The 18,964-nt window shown below is 34.7% G+C and overlaps 1 protein-coding gene across 4 annotated transcripts; it reads right to left on the bottom strand.

The window, feature by feature from the left end:
* LOC144434927 (putative E3 ubiquitin-protein ligase UNKL) lies at positions 1 to 17,414 on the bottom strand. Of its 4 annotated transcripts, none has more exons than XM_078123453.1 (15): positions 17,313 to 17,414; positions 17,000 to 17,209; positions 10,348 to 10,667; positions 9,769 to 9,904; positions 9,040 to 9,242; positions 7,816 to 7,928; positions 6,941 to 7,120; positions 6,310 to 6,450; positions 5,640 to 5,787; positions 5,294 to 5,419; positions 4,531 to 4,721; positions 3,891 to 4,157; positions 3,159 to 3,242; positions 1,920 to 2,069; positions 1 to 1,327 (listed from the first exon to the last, which is right to left on the bottom strand). In XM_078123453.1, the coding sequence occupies exons 1-15, from the start codon at positions 17,399 to 17,401 to the stop codon at positions 1,151 to 1,153; spliced, it is 2,535 nt and encodes an 844-aa protein (XP_077979579.1). In that variant the 5' UTR covers positions 17,402 to 17,414; the 3' UTR covers positions 1 to 1,150. The 4 variants fall into 4 exon arrangements, with proteins under 4 accessions (XP_077979579.1, XP_077979581.1, XP_077979580.1 ...); XM_078123455.1 differs by having other exon boundaries at positions 6,310 to 6,387; XM_078123454.1 differs by having other exon boundaries at positions 10,360 to 10,667.
* Between the last annotated feature and the right edge of the window lie 1,550 nt (positions 17,415 to 18,964).

Here is an 18,964-nt window from a genome sequence, read left to right as displayed (position 1 = left end):
TTTATTAAAAGATAAATGTTTTTTTTTTTCTGTTTTTCTTCTCAGTGGTACTATACATACCCGAAGTGTACACACAGAGTCCAAACCTCAGGTTTACCATGACAGATAGTGATTTAACACACACAAAATGAGACTTCTAGTATTTTGACTATCTGACTCTATTCTATCTAAATTAAAACAAAATCCTACTGATAATTGGCGCGCCTTTAAGGTTTGGCTGGCAATAAATAGCAAATCATTTGCAACTGGTAGTTTTGAGTACAAGACTTGAGAGCCAGCTGATTAGCATGCACTTGTTTGTAGGGGTGATAATAATGGGGCAGACTGCAGCAGCAGATTACTTGGTAATATGAGTAATACTGAAAAAAAATCTGAAAACTTGCAACACTTCATAAAATAACTTGTAGCTGCTATAACTTATTTCTTTTCATTTCTTGGACTTGAATAAATTCATCTCACTGAAGCTTTGAATGCATCTTATAATCTATGAATCATACAGGAATTACAAGAATAGTAGCATTGAACCTGTTAACCAGTCTTAATTTTTTCTACTAATCACTTATGAAAAACATAGTACTTGAAGGAATGAATATCACACGATATTGTACACTAAAAATTACTAAAATAAAATTGAAGGAAAGAAAAGAAGTTACTTTTATTGATAGACATGGATTTGTAATGGCATTTGATCCCTGATTAAGAAAGTCATAATACCTTTGATTAGATGCACAAGGGATGCCAGTAAGATCACAGTATTATGTAGTTCAAAATCTAATGTATTTCGAAATCTAAGTGAGCCTACTAAACGGTGGAAAAGCAACTGAAGAAGTTGCTGTTTGACCTTAACATATGAAATGACTTCTTTCACCAATGTCACCAGTCTCTGAGACTACAGCAAAAATGTCAGGATTAGAATAAATATATAACAACTACACTATACGACCTCTGACCTCTCAGGTCATCCCAAAAAAACATTCATATATGTGGATGTGGATTAATGTTTGAGTATTTCTTAAACCCTCTGCCCGTAAGCTCGAAACTTTAGCACAGTGTAGAGCACTGCCCTTTGTCTAAACTGCTGCTGCAGGCTGCATTTTTTTTTAAACAGTACAGTACACCATCAAGAATTCATAAAGAGTTCTGACACAAATCAAAGTGGTAACAGTACTGTGGCTTGTTGACTGATTTTGGTTCGACAGTAAGGGCATTCAGTACTTTTAGCAGCACACTGGTCACACAATACAAAATGTTGACATGGCATCACTGATATACTTCGGTATCTTTCTTTGCATATCAAACATCTAAACGTTTCTTGCATGTAAACAATCTGTAAAAATAATAATAATAATGTTAGATTACCTATCTCAAGACATTTGATGCAAGTGTTTCCTTGCATAAAAATGAAATAATTTAAAAAGTGGCAAATAAACCATCAAGTAGTTGGTAAAATTATTCAAACAAATTCAATTGTTATCATACTGACAGTTCTTCTATGCTTATTTAATTTTCAGTTGTTTTCATGATTCACATATTTCAGATCTATAATCCTGTTTTTAATCTTTCTGTGATATGGACACACTTTTTTCTTTGTGTTTGGTACAATAAATCATACAATGTACAGTAGTCTTGTCAGTATGCATATACCTTGACAGCTCCTTGAATACACCTAACATGTAGTTTTGACATCACATGTCAACCTTTAGACTGCAAGAGGCCATTTCACCATTCTTTTATTTGACATTTTAGATTGTACGTAGACACTGAACACGTTTCACTCAAACCACATTAAAAATTGCAATCAAAACACGATTACCTTCTAGTATAAGTCAAGAATTAGCTGCCTTGCAAAAAATGTGCAAGACAGGTGTTTTAGCTCGAAGTGAAAGAGTTTCTCATTTGCAAAATATGTCTCAACTTACCCTATCTACTGTTGCTAAATCTGCCCTTAGCTGAGCTTGTATCTGTTTCAGATGTGATAATGGTAAATTATCCAGATTTTCCGTAGTTTTTAGTATATGTAAATGAGAACTTTGAGATGTTTTACTTGAGGCCAATAATTGACTTACAGCCTGCAAAAAAAAGAGAAAAGAAAATACTTTCATTAAGTACTGGAATTCATACACATTTTAATTATTCAGTATTCAAAATGATTTTCATTAAATCTTGCAAAGCATAAAATCTTATCGTAACATATATGCAAGAAGCACTTTTACTAAAGTTAGGAATTCAAGTAATGTGGGGGGGAGGGGGAGGGGGGAGAGATTAAACTTAAACATGTTCCATATCTTGTTCTTAAATTTGTTTGAACCTTGATAATGTGATTGGGAACTTAAGTACATTTCATATTTTCAAACACACTTTTTAATTATTCAAATGTCAAAATGATTTTCATTCAAGTTTACAAAACTACAAGATCTCGTTGTAAATGAGAGTAAGCAGTGTTTTTGCTAAGGTTAGGAAACCCCAGTAAAAGGTGTGGCTGTCGGGTAAAACTTACACACATTTCCATTTCTTGTACTTCTTAGATTTGTTTGGACCCTTGTAATGTGACTGGGGTGCTCAGGTATTTTACCTTACTTATTACCTAGCAATACACTGATACGACAAAACCCATTGGATAATTATTAACAACTTAAAACAAAGCTGGATTGTGAGTTTTAACCTCTAACCCAAACTGACAAATAAACAACCGTGATCGATTAGAAAATTCTTGACATGGAGCAATATGCTGTTTACACATATTATAATGCTGAATATCAAAACAAGTGACCAGGTGCTGTACTAATATAAATGGACTTAGTACGTGTCTTCAAATGGTATCTATTTATTACATGTACCTGGGACAATGAATTATTGTTAACTACATATGCAGACTTCAATGATGTTTTGATGACCTATAGAACATAAAATATGCTGCTGAACTGAAAACTTATTATCCTGGAGTATCCTACTGTTTGTTTTTGGCTGCTTCAACCTATCATATAACAAACAAACACACACTTCTTTGAATGATGGCATGTTTTGTTTTAGGTTTACACAGAAACTGAAGATGCAAAATACATTGTTTCATTTGCATTGCTACACTTGTTTATCTATCATTTTCAGTTTGATCTTAACAGCAAGCATCAAAACGAAGCAAACATTCAATTTTTACTTACCTCTTCTTTCTCATATCTCTCTATTTCTAATGATTTTGCTCGGTCACTTGAGTCTATGCTATCTTGCCGCCAGCTCTCACCCCTCTGTAAAAGCAAGATCTTGGTGTTGTAACAATGCAGCTTGACAGGTTTGTCCTCATATGTTGACACCATGACTATTTAATTATAGGCCCATAATTCAAGCCAAGGTTCTCATATTAATGGTAATTTATCAATGGAGACATAAGGATTACAAATGTACATACAATGATTCTTTTGTTCAGGGCTAACGCTTTCTATAAGCTCTGCCAGACAAATGCTTTTCACATCTAAACCTTTATCCTAACTAATCTGAACTGGACCTTTAAGAGTAATTCACAATGTGGTGTATTATTTTAGCAGATAACATTTTATTACTAAGCCTAATACTTGTATGAATCTATGAAACAAATCAGAATCACATTTCTATGAACAAAATAACAAAATTGAATAGCTAGGCCATTACTTTTACAATTTCATACTGTGGGACATTATTCATATTGGAATAGCATCCGTAAGCACCGTAATTCAGGTAGAAATAATAATGAATGGACGACCAGGAAAGTCTCTCATATGTGATAGTAAATATAAATTTAAATTAAATTTAAATTAAACTTATTTGTGACAACAACCAAACTCAAATCACTACTCATCATCAACTTTGTGACATATTTACTGTATGCTTGCTTGATAGAGGTCAAGGACATGACCTACCCATGATTCTTCCCATGGTTGAACTTTTCGCCTAACACCAGGACTGTCTTCAGCTATTCTCTGAGTATCATGAGCTGTTGTTGCTATTGCTGAAATATTACTAATTGTTGGTGCAGCTACTGGTGTTGTCACACTTGGTGAGTGTGGTATTCTAGAGTTATGACCAGGTGATGCTGGTGTTGCTATTGGCTCAAGTATACTGCCGAGACCTAGGTGATTGATATTTGGTGGTGCTAGATTTGGCTGACTCATAAAGGCAGCCTGAGCCTGAAAGAGATAGTGACAAATATGTTGGTAGTTAACTTTCCTGTTTTCATGGTGCATGCATGTATATGAGTGTGTGTGTGTGTGTGGGGGGGGGGGGGGGCTGTAGTTTCATTCCTATATACGGTATCCTCTAGCTGTTTCTTTGGTTGTTAAATCATAACAAAAGAATCTTAAATATAACTGTGTGTTCTTGATCAGTTTGCTTAGAACAACATTGAGAACACATCAACAATTATTTGTTTTCTACAGATGTCAAAGTCATGTATTGTACTGATGATAAACAGTAACTGTCCAAGTTTGATCCTTCCTGACAAAGTTACCAATTATTTGAGTCATGGGAACACTCTTTAACTTTACAAACAAGTCCCCTCACCTGTTCTATTTGCTGTTGTTGTTGCTGTTGTTTCTGGAGATGCTGGGGTACAAAGGGTGGTGGCAGTTGTGATAGTGGTGATGATCCGGTACTACCAGAATGGGCTACTTGTTGATTATTGACATTGCTACTACTAGTACTACTACTGTTTGTGCCAGGTATATTGACAGGAGCTGATGAACCTAAAAGACCTGCAATCAACCAATCAACACAGCATTGTTACTGTTAGTAGTGTTAGTGTTAATTGTATGGTAAAGATATCTAACCTTATCTTTTTAATAGTGATAAAGTTACGTTTTTGGAATCTAATTTTGACTATGTCGCTTTCTATTTTACATGATACCGTTGTTTATTTTGAAGTAATGTTTCTTCAGCATTCTGGGATGAACAAGTTGAATAACAATTTAGGCTCTTCTGTTTGGTTAAAACAAAACACAGGGCCATATTCATCAGTGTTTTGTGATCTGATGAGTCCCACCTATTTGGCAATATCAAGTTCTTAATAGACTGATATTGAGATTACATACTAGTATCTAAAACTCTCAGTAAAGTCCTATAAACAACATCTTGTGTACCATACAGCTCTATAGAAAACACAACCTGAATAATTCCCAAATTTCACATGTTTTGACGTAATTCAAGATATGCTAGAATCTATCCTTTCAGTAAGTACTTGATCAACACATCTGCGCAAACATATATCTCTGAGCATCACTACTTTTTCACATACTTAAAAAAGACATCTGAACACAATCTAACTTACCTAAACCTGATCCAGAACAGCTCATTCCAGCACCTGAACTTCCTATGGATGCTGTGTCATTATCTAACTCTTTTTCTAATACATGGACATCAAATTCATCTAAATTTAAATCATCTAAGGCATTTCCTACAGAAAGAGGGACAAGACAAAAGATGGTGTATATTTTAGGAAAAACTATTTTTAACAATATCAATTCATATATCAGCAGCCTCTTCTGTCAGTAGTTCTGAGATACATACACGATACAGCATTTGACAGAAATTCTTCATATCATTGGTTTTAATTTCCATCTATAAGGGTTTATGATATCCCTACATATTGAGAACAGTCTGGACAATAGACTTACCTACAACAGATTCTACAGTATCACTTGCTGGGTAGAATGGTTGTGCCATGGGGGATACCTGTGATAACGATGATGGGGTTGGTGGTGTTGATGCTATACTTGACGTTAATGGACTTCCTGTACTCAAATTCTGAGACATTAATAAATTCTGGAAAGTTGAAAATAATTGAATGGTTTAGATATACATTCCAAGAGAACTTTGTGTATTAATCCTATGCTTCCATGGTGAACATGCCTAGTGTAATTAGATGTATATTTATGTTGAAACTGTAGTATAAATGAGATATTTTTCTTCGTTCAGCCAAGGAAAATATGACTGCCCCAAGTTGCAGGGGTCTCATAACTACAACTTGCTAGACAAGTACCGTGACTAGGGTATATAATCCATATTTTCTGTTCAGTGACAATAACTTGGCTTGCGCATGGTATAATTAGCCATAAACATAGACACTTACAAAATAGAAATTGATGCATGCCTATCTACAACTTACAAGTGCAAATCATACACTGCAGAGGAACACATTTACTAATTAGAGGGTGGCTGTCTTTTTCCACCAAGTCAGATAAAACTCTTGTGACAATCAGGAAGTGAATCTTGTGGGTTCTTTTCACATTTCAAAGTCATAGTAGGAAACCACTGTCCAATGATGCAGTGGTCATTAAAACTTACTTGTTTTCTTCTAGCCTTCTCTTGTTCATCTATCGTAGGATCATTCTCAATTATTAACAGATGTTTACGCAGATTGGCCTGTAAGTAAAGAAAACTTCTAGTGACCAGTTCCTCCTCATTTACCAGTTGGCGTCTGATTATCTGTCGTGTTGCAAAGTGAGAGCTGTCATCATTCAACTTACCATTATCACACCTTCCTTTCCATCAAATTAAACTATATATATACTGAAAAACAAATCCCTACTACATGTATTTTCAACCTCTTAGCTGAGACTATGCATGAGTCATTCTAAAAGAAAGTTCATTGAATGATTCCTACTTCAGCAAAAGTTGTGAGCTATGCACAAGATTCCATTGGTTTTAGCCACCAGGCACAGCAACTTAACCTTTCAAGGAGAGTTCCTTTGATTGTCTACATCAATCACAGGTATTTGCACAATGTGGCTGAACAGGTCTTGAAGGTTTTGATATATACCTCCACTTGTGATCAGGGTCTCAAAAAGTAGGCTTCAAGGTAAATGACACTGTACAAACTTCATAAGATTTCTTTCACTCAATCTCCTGAGTTATAAAAAGAAAACATGCTATGGTACTATCAATACTTCACAATGTAAAGATATACCATACTTACATGAATGTCTTCTCTCTCTGATCCTGGAGCCTTCATATATGATGCACTCTCAGAACTAAAATTACTTGAAGTACTATTGGAACGAGGTTTTGCTATAGGTCCAGGTACTTGGCTATAGGATACTAGGGCAGGGTTGTCACTTAGTGTACATGCTATCGTAGCCAAACCAGCAGATGACACCTACAATCAAATTAACAATCATAAGAATACTACTTTTGTACTGAATAGATTCAACAATCCTTAACACAAATTAAAGAAAAGGAAGGAAGAATCTTGAATCTGGTGGCTGTTTAGACTGAAAGAGTTATGGTTGTGTACACTCCAGTCTCCTGTAATCACTTCTGGTTAACAGGAGCACCCTCAACAATAAATCTTTCAGTCTAGTGGCCATTTTAATACCATATTTTGCACAAATTGCAGTGGTCTCGAGTGTGATTTTCATTATTTCAGCACACGGGCACACAGAAATTACGGAGTGAGGGTGTGGGATTAACTCCTTGTTACTTTGTTTCACGAGTACACAATCATTTATTGAAAATAACTGGGTTTCAATTTGCTAATTTCAATATATGTACTATGATGCAAATTTGTCGCTAAGGCTGGAATGTAAGTACAATGTTTCAATCTATTCCTTATAGCCTGATAAGGACCTAGTCTAAATGAGAAAGTATTGGGTAAACAATTGAATATTACACCATGCCAATGTAAATTCTCTTTTCTTTTTTTTAAATCTATTTTTCATCAAGAATATGCACAATAAATTGGTGTTGAGAACCATCAGTTTCGTAACTGATAAATGAAAATAAAGAGATGAGGAATGACAAAAATTGCCATATTACTGTCTATTACAGAAAATGAAGAGAAGGTGTGATTACCTGTTGTCCTATAGCAGTTACAAAGGGATTCATTGTTGTTGTCGCTGTTGGTGTTGTTGACATACCAGATAATGCATCACTTGCAGTGTACTCTTTTATTGTTTCCATCTCCTCTGTATAGTTTAACATAAAAGACAGATAGAATTAAAGACAGTAACAAAAGGAATCAAGCTGAGGTAGACAACCTCTAAGTATATTGTCTCTGGTACAATGTACTTCTGTTGAAAGATCCACTGGGAATTCTGTTTTTTTTGTAGGTTATTGTACTAACACTAACAGTTACAAAGTGACTTTGTAGTCATCAGATGTATCATTGTACAGCTAAATCTGTTTACAACAGCCCAGTTGTTCAGAGTTGTGTTGACTGAGCTCATATAAGAAGACCAAGTAAAGATTACATCCGTATAATACAAAGCTTTTTAGACAGCGAGTCTCGGCACAGACTGACCTACAGCTTTGGAATGATTTACAAATTGAACTTCATGCATCCCGAGTTCCCAACTGATACTTCTAAACAGAAACTCAAAACTTATCATTCTAACAAAGAGCACCTATGTCTGACCTTTTATTTATTCTTCGTTGTTTCCTATCAGGAATTTTCAACTTTCAACCTGTTGACCTTTTTACTGGTTTGTGTATATTTATTGTTATCTGTCATTTTGTTCACGTTTTAGCTGATTTCGGCAATTTGCCATGTACCCCTGCATATTTCAATCCTAAGTTTTTTCCCTTTACAGTAGCTCTAAGCAATGCTAATTGAAATACTGATGTTTTATAGGTTGCAATTATTATCATCATTGATTACCCAGGTCAAATGTAAGTGATGAACTTGCATGACAAAGACTGAAAGATCCATTGTTGTTTCTGCTAATGACCACAGAAATGATAATAAGAATGTAACCACAAGCTTCAGCTTAGGAGCTTGTATTTACTGAAGCGGAAACAAAGACAGAGCTGAAAGTCTTGAATGATAAATGACACCTACTATAGAAATAATATGTAGGGTCGTGCAACTGAGGAGAGTGTCATTCTGACAAAACAAGTCAAAGTACTTTCAACTACCTAGAACTAACAATGACAAAGTTGCCATTTCCCTTCTATTGTTAATGTCATGAATATATTTGGTTTAACAGTAGACAGGCAAGTGACACAGATGCATAATACAGTAGCAGCTACACACCATGATCAAAGCATGGCTTGTAGTTAGAGCTGTTTTTAACTTACGTTCCACATGTGCAAATGCACAGAATGGTCCTCTTGGGCAGTAACCAGTTTGCTGCATATCATTACATTTGGTTGATTTATAAATCTCCGGATGAAACTGTTGTTCAGTTCTAGTATGGCAATACAGACAACTATCACCCTGTTCACAGTTAGTAGGTTCTCCCCACTCATCATTGTGTTTAACATTGGGACATGGTGTTGACCTGTAACATAGACGCAAACAAAATGTCATTATCTATTAAGTACTGTGACTGACTGTCACTACTCAACATGTCCCAAAGAGGGAGCATTTCCTGACAACACAGATTGAAATTTGAGGTGTTTGAATAATAGTAAAAGATGTACAAAACAGGTGTGTGTGTGTGTGTGTGTGTGTGTGTGTGTGTGTGTGTGTGAATCATATATCCACAGTGCACTTCATAGCATAGCTTCTGGATGTGACTGATGTCTCATCAATAGCACAGGGTTGTTTCATTTCATTTATGATGTTACACAATGCTATACTTTTGTGAATTTTAGACAACCCAGCAAGGATGGAATATGTTACAGTATAAATCCATCACGGGGTGTCTACAGTGGTCTGAGGGACTCAAATCCCCTCACAACATATATAAATATAAACAGTTAGGCACTGTAACTTGTAAGTCATTGTCTTCATTCTCCAATAAGTGTCATAAAATTGTCAGCATGGTCATCACTTCTTCTGGATGCTCATGTTAATCTACTTACCTATATTTAACTTTTTTAGGAGTTCTTCTTCTATCTCTGCTATTATGATACTGAGGGCAGGCATAACCCTGTCGGCATAACCTTGGTGGTCTTTTACATGGCTCTGTCTTATAATTCGTTAGAACAAAACTTGTATCTAAAATACAAAATTGAAATAACCTAAATGTATCATAGTAACAATGATGATATGTTAATTAGACAAAAATATGGGCAAAAATCGATGAGTGTGTGTATCCAGGGTAAAATCTGAGTTACATATGTCCATATAAAGTTTTCAAACCCGAAAATCTGAGTTACATATGTCCATATAAAGTTTTCAAATGTGAAAATATTTAACAATAAATGAAGGCTGACATATAGCAAGTAGAATATTCGTCACTTGATGTACTTTTCCATGTGTATACTCTTTTCAGAAAACTGAGAGAATATCAATCCTAATGTACTTTTTAATAAGTTCCATTGAGCACATTATTTTGTGATGCACTTGGGTGTGGTACCTTAGGAAAAATTGACAAGTGTATAAACTATTACCATATTGTTCCTTCATTCGTTTCTATAAATGTGAAAAAAATAGCATACTTGCGGATTCACCTTGCCACTTAGGGTCAACATCATTTACCACAATCTTTTCTTTTTCTACGGGGGCAGGTGGAGCAATATTGATATTGTTGTTATCAGGACTTGATGCTTGAATTACACCTTCTTGTATTGCCATTAATTCACGTATATCATACACAGGTGGTCTTAGATCATGTGGGCCATGAGCAAATGCACAGTGTGGGCCATTCTTGACACAGTGCCCTCTAGAGTCTGTTTCATGTACACAGATTCCAGTCTTGTAGTATCTCAGGTGATAACGTCTCTCCACATCTCCAGCTGGACGATGCAAAAACAAACACCTGAAAAACAAATAAGAGTTTCTATGAGCATGAGTGTCATACCAGGTAACTACAAAGTAGAAATATTTGGGTAGACCTCATTTGCATACTTGTTGCCTTATACAATTAACAAATGTTTGTACAAATATGTTGATTTAAATTTGCACAACACAGAAAATAATTTTTTTTTTTAAATGTAATTACAAATTATATAAGAATAGAATTACATTGTAGTTATTTTCCCACCTCATTGAAACTTCGAGACATAATTTCAGCTTACATCAATTTCAAACTAATATAGAATGAACTCAATATGTTACTTTTAAAAGTCAAAGATATACATTATCAGAATATTAGAAAATTGGTTCACTTTCTCCATATTTAATTTCAGTGTACACATATATCTTAACATTCCTCATAACTGCAGTTAACACCCCCTTCAACATATTCCTAACTAACTTGTTCATTAATGCCATGTATGAAGATTGTCTGCTTGACTATACAACAAAACTAATCTGTACCAGTACAAAATAACAACATCTACTTGTACTCATTGTTGTGGATGTACACACACCGTGTACTGTAATCATAATTAGGTATCTGTTGCAGCAGAGGCAATGTTGTGTTATAGATGCAGGTGGATCTATAAAATGTACTTAAAGCAGAAAATTATCATTCTGAGCTATTTATCTTATCTATCTTAAGTATATTTATAGCATTGGCAGTATATTGCATATTTTGACCACAGCAATCGATATGCAGGAGTACTATACCATGTTATTAGATTCCTAAAACGGTTATCATTTGCACCACCATATGTTTATTTTCTATGTGACATGCAGTGTTTCCATGGCCATTCAGTTGCCACAAATTTGGTTTGTTATTCTTTATTTCATACCATCCATATGTTTGTTTTCTATTTTTAGTTGATTGACCAGCAATATTGACACTGGTAGTCCAAGGTGATATACAGCCAAGTAAATAATTGGTATCTTGCTGGTACATGTAAAATTTATGTCAACACCTGCAAAGGTTCACTCACTCAAATCAGTTATAAGATTTGCAATCAATGAAATGTCCTTCTTTGTCAATATACATATAAATCATGAATAAACGTACATGACCAATACGACCTCTAATGAAAGACAGTTTTTTGTTGCGAGTCAAAATGATACAAAATTGTGAGTGAGTCACCACATAGTAAGGGGATACATTTTGGTGTGCCAGTAGGTACTGCAGTACTATGCATCAGGGTGTGTCAAATTGGCTGACACTGCACATGGCAGCAATATGTCCGTTTTCAACTTGTATAATCTTGAATTCCTTGTCTACAGTATTACACACATCAAAAATTACATTTTTGTGGTACAATTTCATATCCATTCAAAAGTTAACAATGGCTTGAAGCAGTAAAAACAGCATATTGAAATGCACACGTAACATCTAAATATACTTACAAATACATAAAATCCCCTAAACAGGGGTATTTCCCTAGACTGGACAGTGCCATTGTTGTGGAATATCCAACATACTGATAATGTGCAACAGGCACGACAACAAATGTTCTAGTCTAGATATGTCCCTTTTTTTGTATACCAATCATTTTATGACCTCATCCTGAAACTACTATCCACACTGCAAGTTTCTAATTACAACATTTATGATGTACACTGCTAATTTCAATGATTAAGCAGTAGTTTATATGCACACCTTTTTTATGTAGCTCAGTTTCAATGTCTCAGACTTTCACCGAATTTCTGTCGTCTGGAAATACAATATTTTACGAACTAAAGTCCCATGCCAATGTGAACACCGAAGGCTACAACATTTCTGCCACTACAACCTATATACATGTATGTATAATACTGTCACTGTGTCAGCTTGAAGACTTATAGTTCAAAGATTGTAATCAAACTCTAAACTTGTCTTGTCAAGTGCCTCTTGTGAGAACAAAGGAGCTACTAGAATTCAAAATTGTATCATTTATGTCAAAAAAAGAAAAAGATTGGAGTTATAAACTACAGTCTTGGTAAAGTGCAACTATTAAATTTGTGTTGTACAGGCACAGCTACAGTGGTAGATCATGTACTTGGTTCAAGAAAATGTCAATGTCAGCTGGTGTTAGTTACTAACTTTTCTCTAGTAATATAGACAATTGACAGACATTGTGCTCTCTGAAGCTAACAAACCACACATATGACAATTTTGCTCATAAATTATGGCAGATGACATTTGGTGTGATAGTGATACTTCCATAGTGTTACTATTATTATTATCATTACTATTTACTTTATTTTTTATAGCTGGGGTTAATTTTAGATAGACTGGCCAATCTTTCAATTATTCAAAATTAAAAAAACAACCTAGTTTTCATCATTTTGACCAACAATATTATGAGTTTGACACACTTTTGATATACTGAACAGCACTCCACATTTCAAATAATAAGCTTAAAGATTAATGTCAGTTCATACAATGTACACGTAGTCAAGCACAAAATTTCTTCATGTCTTAGCACTGCCTTCCATTTATAATTACACATATACATGTTTACTTTTGGCATTTACTTTACTTACATTTCAGACCACCTGGTCTGAGCTTACATCTTGTTGATAGGTCAAGGGCATATATACTACACCTTACCTACACTGTTACAAGTTACATAGCATGTTGCAAACTATCAATGTATGTTGACATGGAGATACATTGGTGGCTGTGTACAATGTAGGCTTTATAGAAGTAAATCAAGTCAAGATAAACATAAACCTTCAAATTTATGGACAAATAGAACAGTTTGCAGTATTGGAAAGATGATATCTAATACATTAATTTCAATGTTTGGTGTTGTTATGGTAATTTATTAACGCTCAGTCTTTTATCCAGATTATCTCTCTATAATAACAAATTCATTTCTAGGCAAGTGATAAATGACAGCTATAATATAACATTACAAATCTACTATTAAGGGTTTGATATTGTCATATATATATAGATAATTGGTAATCAGTGTCAATAGAATTTAACTGTTGTTTCCATGGAAACTAAACTAATTTCAGTGATTGATTTAGATAGCTGACATGTAATGATGAACACCAAATAAACATATCATATAAAGTGAAACTGAACAAAGGCAATGACCCTGCTACTAAATCTGATTAACACCTAACTTGATTCATCAGTTCCAAATATGGTTTTGAACTGAATTAAATTTTTTATAAATTACCCCTTTCCCCTTCAGATTTCATACATTATAATACTAGACATATTTCAAAATTTCAATACATCCAGTATGTTTGGACTTTACTCCACTGTACAAGATGACTGCCTTCATTCCATATCAGGAAGTACAGTCAAGTCAACAACAGTTGAGATAGTGGCATAAAGTAATTTGCCTAGAATCCACTTCAATTTTATACATCAATTAAGATGCAGAGACTGAGAATCGATTCAATTTGAATTAGATAACGTGAGTCAGATATATATATATATATATTTACATGAGTAAAGAGGCTGACAGCCTGTGCTGTGACATTACTTGAAGAGTAATAGCTTCTAGGAAATGAATGGGTGCACAGTACACAACTTTTGATTGAAAGTCTAAACTTTGAATAATATCATTGGCTGTAAAACAAGAAGAAAACAAATATTCCATCCTGTTTGATCCCCACTACTGCGCTGTTACAAAATATTGAAATATGGGAAATTTATCACCTACATATATGAACATAAACAAAATAGTCGCTATGTCCTGGAAGATTCCAAAAAGAAAGGAAAAGGAAAACGAAACTGTCTATGACAGTTCAATAGCAAGCAGTGACATAGAAAGTTTAACCTAAACCAATAAGTAAATTGTCCAAGCTCAACTTTGCTGAAAACATATAATTATTGTCACAAAAACCCCCCATAAAATGAAAGGTAGTATAGTATGCCTACCACTAAACTTAATTATTAATACTGTACCATCAACCTGTGTTTTGCTAAGGGGGAAATCATGTGTGAAACTAGTATTATACTAGCTTCAAGTAAAATCTACCATAATTTTGTTTGGGAACCTAGGTAAAGTTATTCCCTGGGAACTTACTTAGATTATTACTAACATACTGCACCCCCTCCCCCTCCCCCCATAAAACCAGTCTATGGTGTACATTTAGTCTTTACAATAAAAATTAGTTTAATTTGGCTCTTTGCTAATGCTTTACAAACAAATTCTGTATAATTTGAGCATAAATATTTCACTTGATAATAACAAGACGTATCAATTTCAAAAACATATAACAGTTGACTTTATATGTAATATACAAAGCAACAATCAAATGCGTTTCATTAGTACTACAAAGTAAGTGCGTGTATGGTACATACATATAGGGAAGTGAAAATCTGCATCCTGTCTAGGAAGACTAAACAATTTGATGAAAACAACAACTCATAATACTATCAATACTATACAAAACTATCACAGTACATCCGGCATACGAATACATACATATCACGGCCTACCAGAAACCATCATTTTAGAATAATTATGACCATAACATAGGTCTGTATCAACTGACCTGTTTATATAAGCTTATCAAAATCTATTATATTAATCTTATTACACATAGTTATGACAGTTTATGACTGGTTTTTATATTTGTGTATATACCCATAATAAATTAAAGCTATTCATTTGTAAAGGGACAGTGATGATAGGATCTGGGGTTGCACATATCACAATTAGAACCATAGACATGACATGTATGCTGAGTGACCACAACAAAGTACATACATGTATGGTATTCAGAAAACAGTACACATTCATTCATCTGCCAATTAGAGGCATTAATTATTAATGTTTTCTAAACAACATCATCTACATATTATTTTACATATATAAATCTAATTTAACCAACTGTATCAAGGTGTATGTGTTTGTTGATGTTGTGAGAGCTCACTGTTAACAATATGGTCGCGTGACTATAACGTACAACATGACGTTACTGCTTGCGAGATGGACGCCATATTGAAACACAATATAAACAAGAGCAAATACGGACGCCATGGCAGATGTCAAACAACAAACGTCCAAAACGTAACGGTGGCACAAAATAATATTCTCATTTACATGTCCAAGTGTTTCATTATCGTGACAGATGCTGTTTATGGGTCGATACGGGGGGAATTATGCTAATATTAGTAATAATACTAGCTTGAGTTTCGAGTATACATATACAACCACAAATACAATGCACAGTTCGAGCAGAGAAAAACACCACACGGAAACAGTTTACGAACAACAATAACGTCATATTCATAACACTAAACATTTGGCAACGTGGTTCGTAAATCTAACTGTGTCACTTTTTGTTGACTTCAGTCATAAATAAAGAGCAAACAACAAGTGGATCTTGTAAGCAACTAACGTAAAATATTGCGACATTCCTTTTGTTTGATCAGCAATTTATTTGAATAGTCGGCCATCTTGAATAATTAGTACAACAGCACAAACATAACGCGGGATTTTCTCGATGCTATTTTGGGAAGACATCCCAACTTGTCAAGAAAGTTCATTAGTGTCACAGGCATCGTCAGGAAAATCTGATCAATAATAAAACTATCCAAAGGACTATGTGGGTTTTCACTTTAAAATTAGTGGAAAAACAGAGATCTGGTTCATAAACTGACGTATCATTCCCATTTACACCATGGGGTTTCCCAACAACTGTATGGTGAGGCTAGTACTACTACTACGGCCTGCTGACAAAGCTTTTTCCAGTCTCGATTTATTACGAACAAATATGATATACTCCGAATATTTTATGACGGTTAATATATTAAGCATGTTGCTAATATGCCCTAATAAAGATCTGTAGTAATGTGCCGTTCTTGAAAATAACAAATACACGAGGACTGGGTCTCAATGTCTGTTCTTGCATGGAGATTGGAGGTACCATGGTTCTTGATCAACCACCATTTCATCTCAAGCATATAAATCGAAAATAAAAACTATCGCTGTAACGTTAACTGCTTAGAAAAATATGCTAGCATTAAACGTCCTTGATATTTTTTTGGTATTTCAGTTTTATGCCATTGAAATATTATACACAATTTGACTTGTTGCATACCAGCTGATATCATTGATTGATTGATTCAGAACAAAACAATGACCTGAAATGAGTTGTTTATAATCTTACGCTGCCAATGTTTGATGTTAATGTGCATTAAGAAACCTTGCAAATTACACTGATAAAACTTTTACAATCAAAACATAGATTGTTCGTGACACAATCTTAACGTCAACAAATCATTTGGACGCGTTTTGTCGTCCATTGATACGACTGTTTCGCTTGTCATCATGTTCATATAATACTCACTCGTCTCCTTCGGGACATATTCCAGTTGTCTCGTCATATCTTGGGCAGTAAACATCGGGACTGTAATTGAAAGTTCCGTCTCTTTTCCTAATTGGCCTTCGACGCCGTTGATTCATAAAATGCCAATGAAAACAAGTAAACGGTCTGTGATTTTGACATTTGTGTTGCAGGAAATCCGGGCATTGCTGTGTACGGAACTCTTTCAAATACCTGCAAAGATTCAAACATTAGGGTTGAGAAAACGTACAAATTGAGATCATAATTTAGATATTAACCACTTCAATATTTGCCCTCGTTTCTCTACAATACTTACGTATAATGGAAAGGCTTCTCTGTTGGTGTTGGCAATACCGAAGCATTAGTATTTCTCGCCTGCTCCGACGGCATTTTTGCAGACAACATAGCGCGCGCACGCCCATCAAAATCGCAATGGACGTCGGGAGTTTGTGACGTCATTACATGTATATAGTTGGATCACATGTAACAGGGATTCCCTCAATCTGCCGTCTGCAACCCATGTCACCTCTCAATCACACTGTACGATCTATTTACGTTGTAAGTTTGAAACCCATTTCGCAAAATGACAAATCTCGCCTTCGTTCTGTAGAGAACTGTGCAATGAAATTTGATTTTAGGGAGAACTGTTGCAAAATATTAGTGTGTAAAGTGTTGCTATTGACCAGGGCCGGCCGGGAGTCCTCATTTCATTGAAACGTAAAGAGCGTAAAACTCGATACTCGGTCGAACGTTACGCCCCCCAAACAACATGCACGAAGTACGATACGAATGAAAAGCAAACATGTCATCTCGTTCATATAAAAAATAAGGAAGAAATTTGCCAGACGTTGAACGCCAAATATCACAGTGACTTATTCACAATCACTTACTATCATCCTATATTCAATTATCAATTGATGGATATTGACATCACATACTGACTTGGCTATCTACAACTTTCAATTATGTACATGTTGGTTTTATTCCAAATAAATAAATAAATAAATAAACAAATAACACGGAGTGTCTGAAGTAAACGGCGATATACATAGCCTAGAACATGTCCTTTTCTACATAGTCACATGCATGTAAAGTGAAATACAGTATTGAGTCACGAAGTCAATATATTCTGGGTTGTCATGTACTACTACAGTACTAGGCCCCTATATGAACATAATGCATACGAATGTTGTTCAAGCGGGAAAGAGTCCGACAAAATGTTTTTCATATTATGAAATATGATATGCAAAATTATCTAGAAAGATTAGTTTGAAATTTTACCAGTGTTATGGACAGTAGAGCTAGAGCTCAACTATACACCGGACCCAGAGTGTCACCAATATTGACCCCGGCAATATACGTATTTAACTTTAATTTCATTTATTTATAAGGCATGTGTATCTAGTGGACACGGTGACATTGTCTTATTACACGTAGTGATTTTCACATTGTAAAACAATACATACCAGAGAAGCATGCATCTGCAAAATGCAGCACGTATATATCATTGGAAAGATCTGATCACGATTGAGAATCTGATCGAGTGTTGCAATTTTAATTGGCGCACTTATTTAGAATGAACTTGTCTCCTGATTACAAAAAAGTGAAAGTGAATATTCCTCAGAATGTATTTATAACGACCAAGCTGAACTTATATGTTTTATTTTATTTTATTTATTAAGGTTTTCTTCCAACCAATGAGGAATATTTTCTCTTTCTTTATATTTGTGTGCCTGAGTGTAATTTCTTCACTAGCATCAAATAAAGAACAATTTGAAGAAATGAAAATACCGTTTCACAATTGATTCAATCAAAGTGTGACCGACGCTTTGTCTGTATTTTATCTGTTCCATTTTGGTAAATGATTTTTTTTAACTCGTAAAACTCTCGTAAAGCTATCTCCCGTTTACAAAGATGCAAGTGTACACGCACGGAAGTCATTCATATCATGTCGAGCGCCATCAACGG

This window comes from Glandiceps talaboti, chromosome 5, assembly GCF_964340395.1.
Source record: "Glandiceps talaboti chromosome 5, keGlaTala1.1, whole genome shotgun sequence".
Classification (NCBI taxonomy): domain Eukaryota; kingdom Metazoa; phylum Hemichordata; class Enteropneusta; family Spengelidae; genus Glandiceps; species Glandiceps talaboti.
Note: the sequence above shows the minus strand (reverse complement) of the source record. Positions and strands in the feature narration are given on the sequence as shown.

Coding starts and splice junctions, on each gene's coding strand:
- LOC144434927 (XM_078123453.1), bottom strand. CDS start 17,401: ATGTTGTCTGCAAAAATGCCGTCGGAGCAGGCGAGAAATACTAATGCT. Junction 7,929..9,039: donor TGCATTTGCACATGTGGAAC/GTAAGTTAAAAA, acceptor TAAACTATACAG/AGGAGATGGAAACAATAAAA. Junction 5,788..6,309: donor AGAAGGCTAGAAGAAAACAA/GTAAGTTTTAAT, acceptor TCAACTTTCCAG/AATTTATTAATGTCTCAGAA.